We start from the raw sequence: 16,362 nt of genomic DNA on the forward strand, positions 1-16,362 counted from the left end.
GCCAAACCTTCTGCTCCACCCACACAGTCGGTTGCCACACCCAAGCCCCTCTCGGTTTCGTCTGCATGCCTGACACAGCTGCAGAAAGCCCTAGGAGCCAAGGGCTATTCAACTAGAGTGGTCAAGGCTATTGCTTTAGCCCATCGTCCATCAACACAGGGATTGTGTGATGATAAATGGACCCCGTTCCAGGCATTCTGCTCTGACAAGCACCAGGATCCGATGACTGCGTCACCGCAGTTCCTGGCTGAGTTTCTTCTGTACTTGCGCAGCACACATCAATTAAAAGGCTCTACCATCTCCATGTACTTGGTCGTCATCAACTCCGTTCTTGCCATCCCGGACGACCGGAGAATGACGAAAATTCCCAAACTTCAGGCCTTGCTGCGCTCGTTCCGTCTCGAAGACCAGAAAGCCAAGTTCAGACCGCCTGCGTGGGATCTGAATGTGGTCTTAAAGGCTCTTCGGGAGGCTCCCTTCGAACCACTCCACTTGTCTTCCTTTTACGACTTAACGAAGAAGACGGTGTTTTTAATGGCCTTGGCTACTGCCGCCCTGGTTAGTGTTCTCCACGCCCTCGACGTCTCTCGTGTCCGGTTCGAAATGCGCCGTTCATCTTGGGCTGTGCTGGACTTCATCCCAAAGAATCAACTCCCTGGACAGCCTGATAGATCATTCACCATCCCTCCCCTTTCGTCGATTGTGGGTGCCGATGATGTTGAGGAGCTTTTATTATGCTCTGTTAGTGCCCTGAAGGTTTACCTACGACAGTCTAAAGTCTAGGAAACGCCTTTTCCTGCCTTCATCGTAGTCTGAGGTCAGCCGGAATACTATCTCCCTTTGGCTCCGGGCGGTCATCCTCCAAGCTTATAAAGTTGCCAGATTGGACCCCCCAAGGCTAACAACCCACACGAGATTCGGGCGGTCGCATCTACCATGGCTCTTCACAGTAACTGTTCCCTCAAATCGATAATAGAAGGCTGTTTTTGGCGATCCGACACCGTTTTTGCCAGCCACTACCTTCGTCATGTAGCCTTGGAAGATGTCGCCGGCATTCATAGCTTTGGTCCCCTGGTGGTAGCTCAACAGGTCACCAACCCCCTACGCCATTGATTCTACGTTACCCTGAGCGGGGCCTGTCGACCTCTCTGGTGTTTATCAACCCAGATTAGAGGGCTCTACTGCGTTCCGCATTCGCTCTTAGGTCAGTTCTAGTTTTGGCTTTCCCGCCTCATACTATTTCTGTCACCTATTTCGGGTTCCCTCTTTTGCATCGACTCTCGTTTCCTTCGACAGGAATGGTCGCTGGTGTTCCGGTCATCTCTTGTACATGTGGTGCGGTTTCACCGGACCTTGTCAAGGGTTTCTTCTGGCCGTGCCGTCTGATAAAGATGCAATACGGAGTAATGCAGGATAAGTTAAAAAATTTAGTAAAATCTAAATATTTTTTACATTTGTATACTTATCCTGCATTACGAAGTCTAAGTGCCCCCCCTGTGCCCCGCTGCCTTCCCACAAAGTTTCCGATGTTATGTTTAAAGCAGTTATGTGTTTTGATGTGACGTCATGACTTACGGGTCACGTGCCGACTGGGTGGGAGGGGGCGCTGCTTCCTGGACAGATGGAAACAACTTTCTTCAGCAGCTGGATCTCACACAGTTCATCTCTCTGTCAAAGACAGCAGTAAATGCAATACGGAGTAATGCAGGATAAGTATACAAATGTAAAAAATATTAAGTTTTACTTATAGTATTCATGTGTTGGCTGAAGCAAGATATCTGAGGAGGGGTTTCATTTAGTGTTGTTAGAAATCACCAAATACAAAGCAATGAAGCAGGAGATTCGGTCAAATTCTAGTAAAACCAGTGGCATTAGTGAAGACGAGAAAAAAAAGTTCATAAAACAGGAGAGACAACAAACACACTAAGCATTCCGTGCCAAACCAGACAATTGATGGAATGATTAAGAAAAATTGTTTTCTCCTTCAGGAACGCATCTTGATAAATATTGACATCAAACATGACAAACTAATGATCGTCATCACATAATTCATATAAACTTAAGACACCAGTAGAAGCATTGTCAGGTCCTTTGCATGATCCAGGTGAGGTGAGCCAGCACCCCCATCATCTATACTACTCAAACATACTTCACAATATGAGACCTGGGTTCAATTTCCGACATGGGTACAATGTGTGAAGCCCATTTCTGGTGTCCCCCGTCGTGATGTTGCTGGAATATTGCTAAAAGCGGCGGAAAACCATTACTCACTCACTCACTCACTCACTCACTCACTCACTCACTCACTCACAATGTCATGGGACATCTGCAGGAAACCATCAACAGGAGGTGTAGTCCGTTTGTTGCAATATCGCACTGAATGCAAAAAAGATAGAAATCCAAAAGCAACAATACATCTTAAATGGCATGAATGTTGTTTATTTGTCCCTACCAACTAGTCACTATAATTTCAGATATTGTCATGAAGTAGAGAAAAAGTTGTTCATGTAATTGTTAGTGTTTAATGCCTGTTGTTACAAGGGGGTCTGCACTGTAAACTGAACAGCCCTACATTTGCACATGAAATTTACATGTCTTTGGCCAACCCAGTACTGTCTTTTTTGTAATAAAATCATGTCACATGAAAAGTCTGAATCAGAAGCATATCTTTCTGAAGTAGTTATTAAACAGAATATACAATGAGAATCAATAAACTATTCTCTAAGCAATGTTAGTGATGTTGGTATTGATATTCAGCTAATGCAGACAATACAATAAACAGCACAAGCACAATATATCACTCATTACAATACAATACGTGATGAAATTTACAGGTGATTTGAAAACCTTGGTATTTCACGTTTATGATTATTGCAAGTCGGAGAGGGTGCATTGACAAAGTTTGGACCAGAATTTAAGCATCATATTGTAAAAGAGATGGTTTAAATCCTGCAAATGTCAGTCAAAGTATTATTTCAGTTGACATTAACAATGACAGTGACAATGAAAATATTTCAGGATAAAAGTTTTGAGACTACCCCTATGTTCCACAATTCCCTATAGCTGTTATGTTAATTGTGCAGACCACACGGTAACAGCAGGCATTGTAACACAATATCATGATAATTTGTTTAACATCTCTTTCTCTACTTCATGACAATGGTGATGAGTTGGTATGGACAAATAAAAAAGTTTCATGCCATTTAAGATGAATTGTTGTTTTTGGATTTATATCTATTTGGATTTTATTGATATGATTTTGCAGCAAACAGACTATAGATGCAATATACCACCTCTGAAAGTGTCTGACTGGCAGGGCAGTCATCACCCTTGCATTGTCCATCACCTTGATAATCCAGCAGTGTCATGTACATGCGGGAATGTTTTCGCCTGACCACCGCCACAATTTGTTTTTGAAACCATGCTGTGCTTCGACATCTGATGAGTATGACATTATTAATAAAGTATATTTATCATTTTCACTGAAAGGCCTTTATCTGCAGACAAACGGATAAAAAGTTTGGCATAGCCAAATCTTTTGCCTGTAACTGTAGGCAAATTGTCATTTGGCTGTTCAACAGTTATACCATTTGCTTGCCGTGACACACCCTGGAGCACTGAAAATAGCTGTTTTATGAGTGTCTGACAAGGAATGAGAGAGGTTGTGAATGCTAATGGGGGACACAGTCCCTACTGAGAACAGTGACAGTGTGACATTTCTCAACCACAACATGCAACAGATTCATTTGCACAACCATACTTTACTGAATGTGGAAACACTACCAAATCTTGTCCTTTTCAATGGACACAATTGTTACATGGTGTTCTAGTATGAAACAACAGTGTCATTTTTTTATCATGAACAATGAATTTCACTTGTGTTTGCAAATGTTTATGATTACTGTTGTGTGGCTAATCCCATCATGGACCATCACATTACTGCTGTCACTCACACTGAATAGTCCTGTTTGAGCTACAATCAAGCTACAATCCATTGACATCCTTTGAGTGTTATTCAAAGCTATCTTTTTTGTTGTGATTTATATCCTTCATATTGTTGGTGTCTTCATGTCTTACCAACTATTTTAGCGATTACATTAATATTTAACGCTTGATGGTGGCTTTTTGTCATGGTATCAGGCATATTATTGTTTCAATTAGTCATTTTAAATTCACTTTGTGGTCATGTTTTTCGTGTCATACGTTTTGTATTCTTTCTGTTGCCAGACCAGATGCTGAAGCATCTGCAATACTATCTTTATTGACAGCATTCAAGGTTCTAACAACGCGTGTTGGTCTGACGTTGATTAATGAATAATTTGCACACTCGTATATGCAAGGGGCCGACGTATGGTTCTCAGTAGGAAGTGACAACTTTGGAGATGATGGCTTGCGGTATATACAGTTTTACTTTATACATGTAGATCTATACATACAAAAGACACTATGTGTCAGGTCAGCACATAGTGGTAGTGGTTGTTGTCTAGGTGCCCCGGAGCACCCAGCGTAACCCTAGCTAGGCTAAGGGTAAGACCTTTTTTTCTCTCCTCTCTGGACCAAGGCTTATATAGCCAAGGTCACCTGACATTTAGTAAGTTATAAATATAAATAAATATAAATGTAAACAGTAAATCATCAGTGACATACTTGCACATCTCGTTCAGGATGGCAGACGGTTGATGTACACAAAAATGGGGATTAACAAGTAGGATTAGCATCTTATAAATAACAGCAATTAAGTGTTTCAAGGCATATAGATGTCATGGCTCCAGGGTAATGAGCCTTTTAAATTAAATGTTCTTCAGACAATACGTGTCGTAAATCAGTTGCTATGACAGTTCATTGATTGAGGAAGGACGATTTCCCCATCCATGCATTGAAGGTGGTGGACATGGCACACACCCAAGTTCACTTTGCAGACAGAAGTTAGCCGTAACACGATCTCCTTGTGGATACATGATTTCATGTGTTTTTCCTCAAGCCCTTGGCAGCACCTGGCCTCATGATGAGGATTCTGTGAAAGTTCGTGCAAATTTTCCTTGTCTAATTGGTGTCCGTTCAAAGTTGGCAGAATGATTCCAAAAGGAGGATGACAGTTCTCTCGTAGAAGTTCTTTCATCTGGCTCCCGTAGACATGATCTGCACCAAAACTTGACGATCATCACAAATTCACAACCGATTCGACATTTGACAGATTTGTCATGCTACCGGGTACCCACCTCTCGGGATCATCATTCACAGGACAGGACAGGACAGGACAGGACCAGGTGTCACAAATATCATGGAGATCTACTTGCCACCGCCACATCACACATTCTACACACCAGAAAACTCAGAAACATCACTTGTCTGTCTACCACAGTTCACAGAGAATTGTCCATGTGTGGTGCTTGAACCTTGTCTCTGGCAAAATGTGGGATTCTAGGTTACCCGGTACTGCACAGGGTGATTTACATGTCACCTGTCAAAAACTCTCTGACTGTAATTGACATAAAGCACAAACTCACTCTTTCACTCACTCACTCTGACTGTAAACATCTCCAACTGGAATTAGGTCAACTGACCTGCAGCGTTGATTTTATAATTCTTCCCACAACTGTTAGGTCAACTTCCAGTAACTACAGGCGGAGTAACAAGGCACCCACCCTTCATAGTCACCTCGATATAGGAACAGGAAGGTTTATACGACGCCCAGGGGCTGGAAATGATCACATTACTTTGTACGGTGCGATCTTTCAGACCAAACTTTTATATATATTCCGCCTTATCTACTGGATAAATCTTCGACTTCCCACTACATTGATGCCTTGGCGATCGGATGAGAAGTGGGTTTATTTCGTCAACATGGGATTTGGCATTCACTGACGAACACAATTTTCTATGTATTGTCAAGGGCACGACTCAATCAGAGACCTTCCTGAAGTTGAGTTTTCAACTTAACAATCTTGTACATGGCCTAATCTAACATCTGCTACCTTCTCTTCAACAGCCGCTTACACTTTGTCAGGGGCAAGTGCTCCTGGGATTGCTTATGTCATCCCAGGATGTGACGAGCTGAAGTCGACTACACTTGCGTCTGATCCAACAGTTCCTTGTGTCTTACATAAGACGTCAGGACCAGGGGTCCGGAAACTGTCATATGCGCCGGACATGTCCGATTGGGAATCTCAAATGTCCGTTTTAAAATATTGCTTACCAGACATTTTAAAAAGTATTGTCCGGACATTCTTAAATTTTGACCGGACATGATCAACAGTTAGGACTGAGAAGTTTCTGTCTGCAGTTGCAACACAATGAAGATTAACTACACTGACAAGCTTTGTTTGTTTTGATTGCTGTAACTACATCGTACCTACATGATAGTCCAATCGGTCAATCACTGTAATAGGCAATAAACTGAGTTGACACTGATTAATCGAGGATTAATTACTGAGAACATCTTGTTAATTTGAATGAAAGGTGTTTACAACTGTACATTAATACCTTGCATCATCGATGTACCTCATTATCCTCACAATGCTTCGATAAGTAACCTCAGACAAGAAGCGAAAGCGTGACGACAGCCAGTCGACCGATGCAGATCAGTCGAGCGGATCTGCCAAACCCTCAAAGTCTGGACGATCATTTTGTAAGTCGTGGCTAACGGCTTTCACTTGGTTGACATACAATGAGGATTTGCAGATTTTATTTTTTTCAGTAGCTAGTCGTATATTGAATCTTGATTGACCGCCATTTTGCCATCTCGGACGATCGATATCCAATTTTTTTATGGTCAATAATTAAGGACAGATGAAAAAGTATTCAAATAACTATTGCTATCAACGATATTTTAGTATTTGTGATTAAATTATCTGTCTCGTTTTTAAAAAAATCTTTAGTTTAAAAAAACACTTTTCCCGTGAGGTCACGTGATAACCAAATATGGGATAATAGTCTCGATCCAAATGTTACAACGCGTACACTTGAGCAGACTCATGAATATTAATTAGACCGTTCACTCCGTTAATAGATCGTTATTATAACAGAAACAAACGTATGTTTTCCATGTAAATCTAAAATGATATTATTTGTTATTAATTGTCCGGTGAATTAAACAATTTAAATTGAAACAATTCATAATTCATCATATTATGAATACGTAAACTTGTAATGTGTGTGAAAAGTCGTACTAACATACGCTATTTGAAGGGGGCGTGGCCTAAATGCAAATGTCCGATTGGGATTTTAAATTTTCCGGACCCCTGGTCAGGACCCTTGGCCTATCTGCTGCTCTACCCCCTCACCTCGGGAGTCATCTCAGCTGGTGAACAGTAGAGTTGAACGTCTCAGGTGGAGTCCCCTCAACAGAGTTATCTCCAATGTCCCACCTGTTTTTAGACGCCTCTACGGGTTGGGGTGCGCATCGATAGGACCAGACGACCTCAGAGTTGTGATCTTGCTCACAGTGTAATTGGCACATCAACAACATGGAGGCAATATCACACTGGCAGGAGTGCTGCCGGTACACACTTAACTCGCCATCTCCACAATCAACCTCATGGTGGTCTGGTGCCTGCGCAACGAGCAGATGGCACACTCTCACACCCTCCTTCAACAGACATTGACTGTTCTTTCATCTGGTAGATCGGCTGAGCCTATATGTTCTGGTGCAGCACATTCCTGGATGTCAGAAGGTTCTGGCAGACGATCCATCCAGGCCAGACAGGGTATTTCCCACTGAGTGGAAGTTTGCTCCTGAGGTTTTCCCCTCATGTATCAGTGCCTTGGTCATACCAACATAGACCTCGTTGCCACTTGCCAGATATACCAAATCGCACGTTCTGTCTCCCCAATCCCAGACCCGCAGGCTTGGGTGGTGGACGCCTTCAGCTTTTTCTGCAACCAGTACTTCTTCCCAGGGTGATGTAGAAGATCAGGGCAACCAAGAGCCTCGCTCTCATTGTGATCACACCTTGATGACCGGCGAGAGGGTAGTTAAGAAAACTGATCTTGAGAGAGCTCTAGGCACAACAGGCTCTTCCACACAGGCGGTTAAGGCTATTGATATGTCACATAGACCTTCGACCCAAGACCTTTATGATGATAGGTGGCGATCCTACGGAACCTTTTGTATAGGAAAGGATCAGGACACCACGACTGCATCCTTCAATTCTTGGCAGAAAACCTCCATTATCTGCATACTTAGCAACACCTAAAAGGAAGCACCATTACTACCAATTTTGGTGCCTCTCAATTCGGTGTTGGCTGTTCTAGAAGATAAAAAATGACCAAGATCCCAGAACTACAGGCACTATGAGCCTCATTATGCCTTGTAGATCAGAAGGCCAAGTCTTGTCCTCCAGCATGGGATTTGAATGTCTGACATCGGTGTTTGTGTGCTCCCCCTTTTGAGCCTCTTCACGCTACATCATTGTATAACCTCACCAAGAAAACAATAGTCTATTTGGCACTGGCCATGGTAGGCAAGGGATAGTGAACTTCACACTCTTGACATTACCCATGTACGTTCATCTCGGACTATGCTGGGATTTCATTGCCAAGAATCAATTACCTGGTCAACCTGCCTGGTCATTCTCCATCCCAGCTTTATCATCAATCGCGGGAGCTGAAGACAAGGAAGAACTCTTATTATACTGTGTGGTGCTCAGATATGTCTATTTATTCCCGTATCCCTGACCTCCATGACCAAAGCCAACCTTAGCACTATATCATTATGGTTGCAAGTTATCCTCCTTCAGGCTTATGATTCCAACAACCTTGATCCACCAAGAGTTATTAACCCTCATGAGATTCCAGCGGTTGTCTCCACAATGGATCTACACTGCTGTATTAGAGCCATCATGGAAGGCTGTTTTGGGGGCTCAGACACTGAAGTCACAAGCCACTACCTGAGGAATGTGACCTTGGAAGATGTTGAAGGCGTTTCTTGTTTTGGACCTCCGGTCGAAACCCAGCAAGTCACCAATCCTTTTTAGTCATTAGATTGCTCCTCCTGTCCAGAGCCAGCCTGACCCGACTCGCACAATGTTAGCATGCCTGACAAGTCTTTTTTCTACTAACCAGCATTTTAGCTGGTAAATCCGTTTCTATACTTTAGACACGATTGGTCAAAGTAATTACAGATCTGCGCAAGTGATGCGCTCAGCGACTGACGTGAACTACTCAAAGAGTTTATGTTACTGAGGACTGTATTTGGGAAGTATGCTCTCGACTATACTGTCCGATAGAGATACATTAAGGAGTAAAAAAAGAGTTTTAAAATCCAGTAAAATCTAGATATTTTTATATTTGTATACTTATCCTGCATTACTTTGTCTAAAGTCTCCTTTCCGTCGCAGAGCTGCCTCCCCAAGATGTCTTCAGATCTTACGATCTAGCAGTAATGTGATGGTCCATGGCATCATCCCTCCCAAGGTCATGTGGATTAGCCACACACCTAGTTGAAACAACTTCTTCTTCAGCTGCACCACACACAGCTTCTTCTTTCTGTCAAAACAAGCAGTAAATGCAATAAGGAGTAACGCAGTATAAGTATACAATTATACAAAATATCTCAATTTTACCAGTTCCTATAATTCCTATAAATTCCTATGTTTTAAAATGTCCACTATACTTCCCTAAGATTTAGATTTTATCCCTATGATTCCTATATTTTAATGTCACTACTAACTGCTGAGAAATCAGTGCTTTAGATTTTATTTTGTTGGAGCAAAAAGAAAAGCTAATGATGTGCTCCTGTCATTTCTCAGCACTGAAGTTTGGTACCCCTCCATATCATCCATGTTAAGTCCATCACCCACAGTATGACATTCATGTTGAAGCAAGTCTAGCGCTGATTAGGACTTGAATGGACTGATATTGCTCAAACCGGTGCTTCCAGCGCAGACAAATGTCAGGAAAGATAGAGTATTTAAATTGGCAATTGAAAAAAACCTGAATCTGGGTATCCAAGTTTCCTTTACACAGCTGTATCTTTAATTGTAAGTCAAGGAAAATTCCTATAAAACCCCTATGATTTTCAAAATTTCCCCTATATTTTTCTTTTTTTGCCCCTATTATTCCACCATATTTTAAGCAAGGGTGGGATGCCTGAGTTTATTCTGTGGAGGATTGCTAGTTTTATGTTTATCTTTTTCATTTCTATCTGATTTGTCATTGGTTTCTGTCAAAGCAGTGCTTTCTTTGTGAAAATAGGATGTGATTATCCTTCCCTCTGCATGATACTTGTCTTCATGAAAACTATGGCTAGGATATGTTTAACTGTACAGCATCATCTATACAAATCTCAATCATCGAAATGAAGATTAGTGTAACATCTCTTGAACAAATCTAGCAATCCTTATATCTTTGTTTTGTAAATTTGATGGGTTGCAATTGATTATGCAATCTATTGCAAGTTATTTATAACTGATGTAAATTATACAAAACTTAACCAATGATTCTCCACCCATAAAGATCCGTGGTTAGAATTATGTCTTCAGCAACCCATGCTTGTTATAAGAGGCGGCTAACGGGATCAGGTGGTCAGGCTTACTGACTTGGTTGATGCATGTCATCGTATCCCAATTGCATGATCGATGCTCTTGATATCAATGTCTGGATTGTCTGGTCCAGACTCGATCATATAGCTTGAATCTTGCTGAACGTGATGTTAAACAACTAAGAAGACAAAAAAAAATTTCCATGATTCTCCCACATTTACATTTATTTAGTTGACATTCCCTACCCTCACTTACAATTTGGATTGTTGTATGTGGTTATAATATCTGAAATATTGTCTCGACTAAGATGTTTACAGGCTGCCTTTGTGTTGCTGGATTATCTTAAAAAATTCATTATGCAAAATTTCAGGTGAGTTATTGACCCTATTGTTCTTTTCCTTTCTGTTAAAGAGTGGACACTATTGACGAGACATTTCAAGAACTAACTCTGAAGCTTCATGATACAGTCGGGAGGAAACATAGTCTTCTTCTTAACCTCAATCATCAGGTGATAGGATATATAATATAGTTTCCTGTAATGATGGCGTTTTGAACAAAATTATCATTTACATTGATATTTATGATAATATTCTGTTGTTAAACAATGAAAATCTTATGATGCTCATGACAGCTGTGAAACAGATACTACCAATTTGCAGCTAGCATCTTCCCAATGGAAGGGAGTTAACTGATTAAAAAAGTCTGTTGTCCGCCCTTGCCGAACTAGGCTGGAATTATGAAGTTATATTTTGGCTGTTCTAATGAGTCTATGCAAAGTCCAAACAAAATCATGTAACGAAATCGACATCCTGTTCGTTAACTGCTGTGCAGATTTCAGGATTTGCAAAGCATGTGTAACACCAACTCGGCATCAAAAGATATTTTCCAGTATACTGATTGAGCCCAGAAATTCCAGTCTAGTTCGGCAATTGTGGAAACTGGACTCTTACAGTTAACTTCCTTGCCACGGAAAGATGTCTGCTCGAGACTCATAAAAACACTCATCTTAGTTTTAGCACACAAAACATACATGAGCAGTAGACAGTAAATATGAATGAGTATATTACATTCCCTTCTATGAATTTTGGACAGTTTAGGTTAAATGTTTTTGTGGAAGGTGGACACTTTGATTCCAGGACTATTGCAATCAATTATTGATCTTTTGATATCAATTGAGACAAGGCCAAGGTATCACTGCCTGAGCCATGGGGCTCTGAAGGGAAAATGAGCTCGGGTTGGGTTTAGGTGGAATCGAGTCCTATGTCAAGGACCTGCCTCAGGCATTACTTCCACAAGTTAGCTGGCTGACTGTGATTGGATGAACTGTCAGAACAAAAACATGTCACTTCACTGGCAGACATGTTTGGTATCTGCAAGCACATGGCCTACAACAGGTTACAGTTTTCGACAACTATCTCACAAATTTGTTTCCATCATAGTTCTTTTCTTCGTGTTAGATAATTATTTCCATTGGTTCCCTGTTATTGAACCTATTGAATAGCGAAAGCAGTGCCATTGCGATCGTTTGTATGTTCTCCTATTAGCAATGTACTTCTAAAATCACTCACAGCTTTACTTTGTACAAAAATAATTATGAATAATTATGATTTGCAAAGAACCTTTGTCAGCTCAAGGTCTTAGCCGACATATGTCTGTCATTGAGCCTGATATATTAGGATCGTGTTTGATTAACAAAAACAACCGTAATTGGCTTAAAACTATGTTACTGCTGATTTTCTTTTGATATACAGCCAAAAATAACTTGAGTAATAAGATGTTATTTTGTATTGACGTCTTTCCTTGATGCTATGCCTGTTTTCTTGACTGGTCTGGGTCGGCCATGTGCATGGATCACAATAAATTTGTGAGCATTTGAGCATCAGTATGAACTAACCCACATGCAACAGATGGCACAAAAATGAGATTCATTTTGTTTTTTCAACTCATACTAGATATTTGTACCAAAATAAAGTTGAAGTGTCATAAACTTGTTACTTTATAGGTCAGGTGAGCTACAGAGCCTTGAGGCTCCACCTACTTTATTCATAAATCAGTAGATGGTAAACAACTTTACGTTAATATTTCACTCTCTTACATCAGCAATTGTCTGATTTTTCAGAAAGAAGCAACAGAAATGTGCACTGTTAATTTACCCATACCCACAGACTTCATCATCAATCAAGATGAACAGGTGAGTTAACATATACTCTTAAATAAGTAGGGGAAACTCAGAAATAACTTCACATTTCCAAACTTGTTAGAGATATCAGTTTCTAGGTACAGTTGTATGATAATAATAAACAAATTGGGAACACATTACAACCAGTAGTGAAGTACCCCAAATAATCTTGAAGATCGGGGTTAGATGAGAAATTTCAAAGTTGGCATTCTGTTGCTTAACGACACACTCAGCAATAGTCCATCTATATGACGGCGGTCTGTAAATAATTGAGTCTAGACCAGACAGTCCAGTGATTGACATCATGAGCATTGATCCACACAATTGGGATCGATGACATGCATCAACCAACTCAACCACCCGATCCCATTAGTCGCCTCTTACGACAAGCATAGTCCCCTTTGACTGCAAGCATGGGTTGCTGAAGACCTATTCTACCTCGCATCTTCACGGGTCGATTGCACAGTATGTTTGTCGTCATCAATTATCTTTGTTCTAATACTTGGTATTAACATTTATATTTCATGATCTGCAACTTTTTTTGAAGAGTATACTATGAATGCTGTGTATGTAAGTTGTCTTCCTTTTGCAATAACATGTAACAATAACTGTTTAATGTTGTTGTGCATGTGTCTGAAAATTTTGCTTAGCCTATTAGTTAAGATTGGTTTAAGTTCTATTAATCATTCTGATCCATGACTGCTACATTTTTGACAATTACTTGGCAACTATTGCTTTGTGATTTGGTGATGTACCTAATCATTAATAATCCTCTACCTCTATAACATCATTGCCAAATTCCTGTATTTTGGCTGCAATCACTTAGAACTAAACTTTCAGACTTTCAACACAAGTCCTCTTCACTGTCAACTCTACATCAAGCATTTGTTACCACAACAGCACTCAATCAGCCCAAAGCGCTTTCATGTGTGAAGGCAGGGAAAACCTCACTTTTTTCCTGTGTGTGCTGGAGTCAAGACATCCTATGTACTTCTCCTCTTAGCCTTAGTTGGAGTGACACTATTCTAGAAGAAGATGCAGACATCCGGGTACTCTGGACTCTGAAGCTTAGGCAAGATCATGGAGACCTCCATCCTTCTTTGTCGTCACTTTTAACAGAACCTTACAAGCCCCTGGCTAAGGCCACCTTACTCCAAAAATCCAGGAAAGCCTCCTTTCTCCTAGCCATGGTGACAGCAGCAAGAGTTTCAGAACTTCATGCTCTGGACTATTCTAGTCTCACCCATGATCAACATTGGGCCTTAATTAATCTAAGATCGCTCCTAGAATTTGCAGCCAAGAATCAGACTACCACCATGGGACCGTTGGGCCAGAGACACTATACCATTCCTGCCTAGGGTCCAACAGTGGATCACCCAGACCGGCTTCTCTGTCCCATTAGAGGTCTCAAATTCTACCTCTTGGCTACAGACCCACATTGACGTCATCAAAGGAGACTTTTCATATCCTGCTAGCCTCATTCCAACAAGGACATCACCAAGGCTATGGTAGTGGGCTGGCTAAAATCTACTGTTGCAGCAAAGTATACGCAGACACAGAATTCCACTCCCGTCTTGGATCCTGCTCAGCTCATGAAATCAGAGCCCTAGCCACGAGTCATGATTCATGGACATCCGTTTCAGTAGAACAAGTGGTATCTCGTTGTCAGTTGGCCTCACAAAACACCTTCACCAGCTTTTACTTGCATGATGTACAGGGGTGGGGGGTGGGGAAGGATCTGACACCGGCAACATCAGAAGGTGAGAACACCCTTGATTATCCTGTTATTAGGTGCTGGATGGATTAGGAATTAGGAGCACCTTGAGTATCAACTGCTTCAAGAACTAGGTGCAGATGACCAGAAGTGACGTCAGAGCCGGAGGAGATAGAAACCGGAAGTGACGTCATCACTGGAAATAGTAGTACAAGGTCCATATAATCAGGAAATGACATCTTTTGGTAGAATTAGACCATTAAGAGACATCTCTATTCAATAAAAGGGGAAGTCACGTCATTACCGGAAGTGACGTCAGCACCAGAAAATGGGTCACGAATCCATTTTTAACAGGAAATGACTTCAATTGGTAGAAATAGACCAGAAATGACGTCATTATTACTAACAAGATCAGCAAATATAACGGTATCACGTATTTGACTGTTTCTTGATGCATTCTGATTTTCAAGTGAGCAGAGAAAATCAGAGAAAATTATCTAGGGTCAGGATTAGAATCAGCGATTAAATGGTTTCCACAAGAGGATTACTGTCAATTACACAGGGAGTTTCTAGAGGCAGATCCTGCCAGGTTCTTCTGGTATATTCTGGCAAAGATGTAATAGAAGTAGAGGAATCTCAAGAATTATCGAACAACAGTTATCATTGTTAATAATTCTAAGGATACTACTTCTATTACATCAGAAGTACTCCCACACACCTCCCCAATTCATCTACGTCTAGTGGTTAGATGTTGGAAAGAAGTGAGGTTTCCCTCATAATGCATGTCATAGCTTGGGTTGCTATAGAACTATTCGGGAACAGCTAATTGTGTGTAATTGACAGTGAAGAGGACGTCTGTTGAAAATCTGAAAATTTAGTTAGTGTGACTGAAGCCAAAATAAAGGATTTGTGGCAAAGATGTAATAGAGGTAGTATTCTTAGAATTATTAACAATGATAACTATTGTTTGATTTCTCATTTATTTGACTTGGCCCACTCATTCAATTGCTGGATGTAAGCGAGAAATTCAAGGGAAATTGAACATGCTTGCAGGCAGTCTGTCAAGATGACGTTGGATTGTAGCTATGGAATGGACACTCCATCAAGATATCTTCGCCTGGATCATGTCAATATGAGAAATTCCACACCTGGATCTGTTTGTGACTTACCTAATTATCAGTTCCCCATTTACGTCAGTCTGGAACCAGACCTGAGGGCATTACAGATCGACGCCCTGTCGATTTTTGACAGGTCTCTTGGCTTGTGCATTCCCTCCGTGGTCTCTCCTGGACAAGGTGATTAAAGAGACTGTATTGTCATTCTGATGCCCAATCTGGCCCAACAGTTTTCCAGACCTCTGTCTCTACTAATGATGGCGACGACGATGTGGTTTAGGTGATGTTGCCTTTTGTATCCCCATGGTTGCTGATTTTTTCTTACACCTTCGAAAGGATAAGAAGTTTCAACATGGAACTATTGAAGGATTTGTGACAATTTTATGATCAGCAATCATCCTATCTTGAACAGACTCATAGGCTCATTCCTCCTAGAAGATATTAGTATTCCACGCATATTTCCGAAATGGAACTTATCTTTGGTCCTATCAGCTGTTCGAGCAGAGTCCTTCAAACCTCTCGCTTCCACTACTTGGCTTCAAAAATCAAAGAAATCAGCCTTTTCACTAGCCATAGACTATTCTTGTCTTACTCATGCTCCAAACTGGACCTCCACCACTTTAAGATCTCTTCCGGAATTTGTGGCAAAGAACCAAGTTACACCCTGGGTCACAGACATTACACAATCCCAGCATTAGGATCAACTGTACACCATCGGGATTGTCTATTGTGTCCTGTAAGACCTGTTCTGCCTGTCTGCTACAGATCCTCATCAACGATTTCAGAAGAGACTCTTTATCTCATGTAAAACACATTCCCACAAAGACATCACCAAAGCTACAGTAGTGGGATGGTTTCAGTCCACAATAGCCT

The 16,362-nt window shown here is 41.1% G+C and overlaps 1 protein-coding gene across 1 annotated transcript in view; it reads left to right on the top strand.

The window, feature by feature from the left end:
- Window positions 1-16,362, top strand: part of LOC124149743 (E3 ubiquitin-protein ligase FANCL-like) — a 178,207-nt gene that overhangs the window by 88,524 nt on the left and 73,321 nt on the right. The window contains exons 5-6 of the mRNA XM_046521497.2: window positions 10,893-10,989; window positions 12,601-12,672. Coding sequence (XP_046377453.2) covers window positions 10,893-10,989; window positions 12,601-12,672 — 169 coding nt within the window. The remainder of the gene's footprint in view (window positions 1-10,892; window positions 10,990-12,600; window positions 12,673-16,362) is intronic.

The sequence above is a fragment of the Haliotis rufescens genome, unplaced genomic scaffold (genome assembly GCF_023055435.1).
Source record: "Haliotis rufescens isolate VD_foot unplaced genomic scaffold, xgHalRufe1.0.p SCAF_3, whole genome shotgun sequence".
Taxonomy (NCBI): Eukaryota; Metazoa; Mollusca; class Gastropoda; order Lepetellida; family Haliotidae; genus Haliotis; species Haliotis rufescens.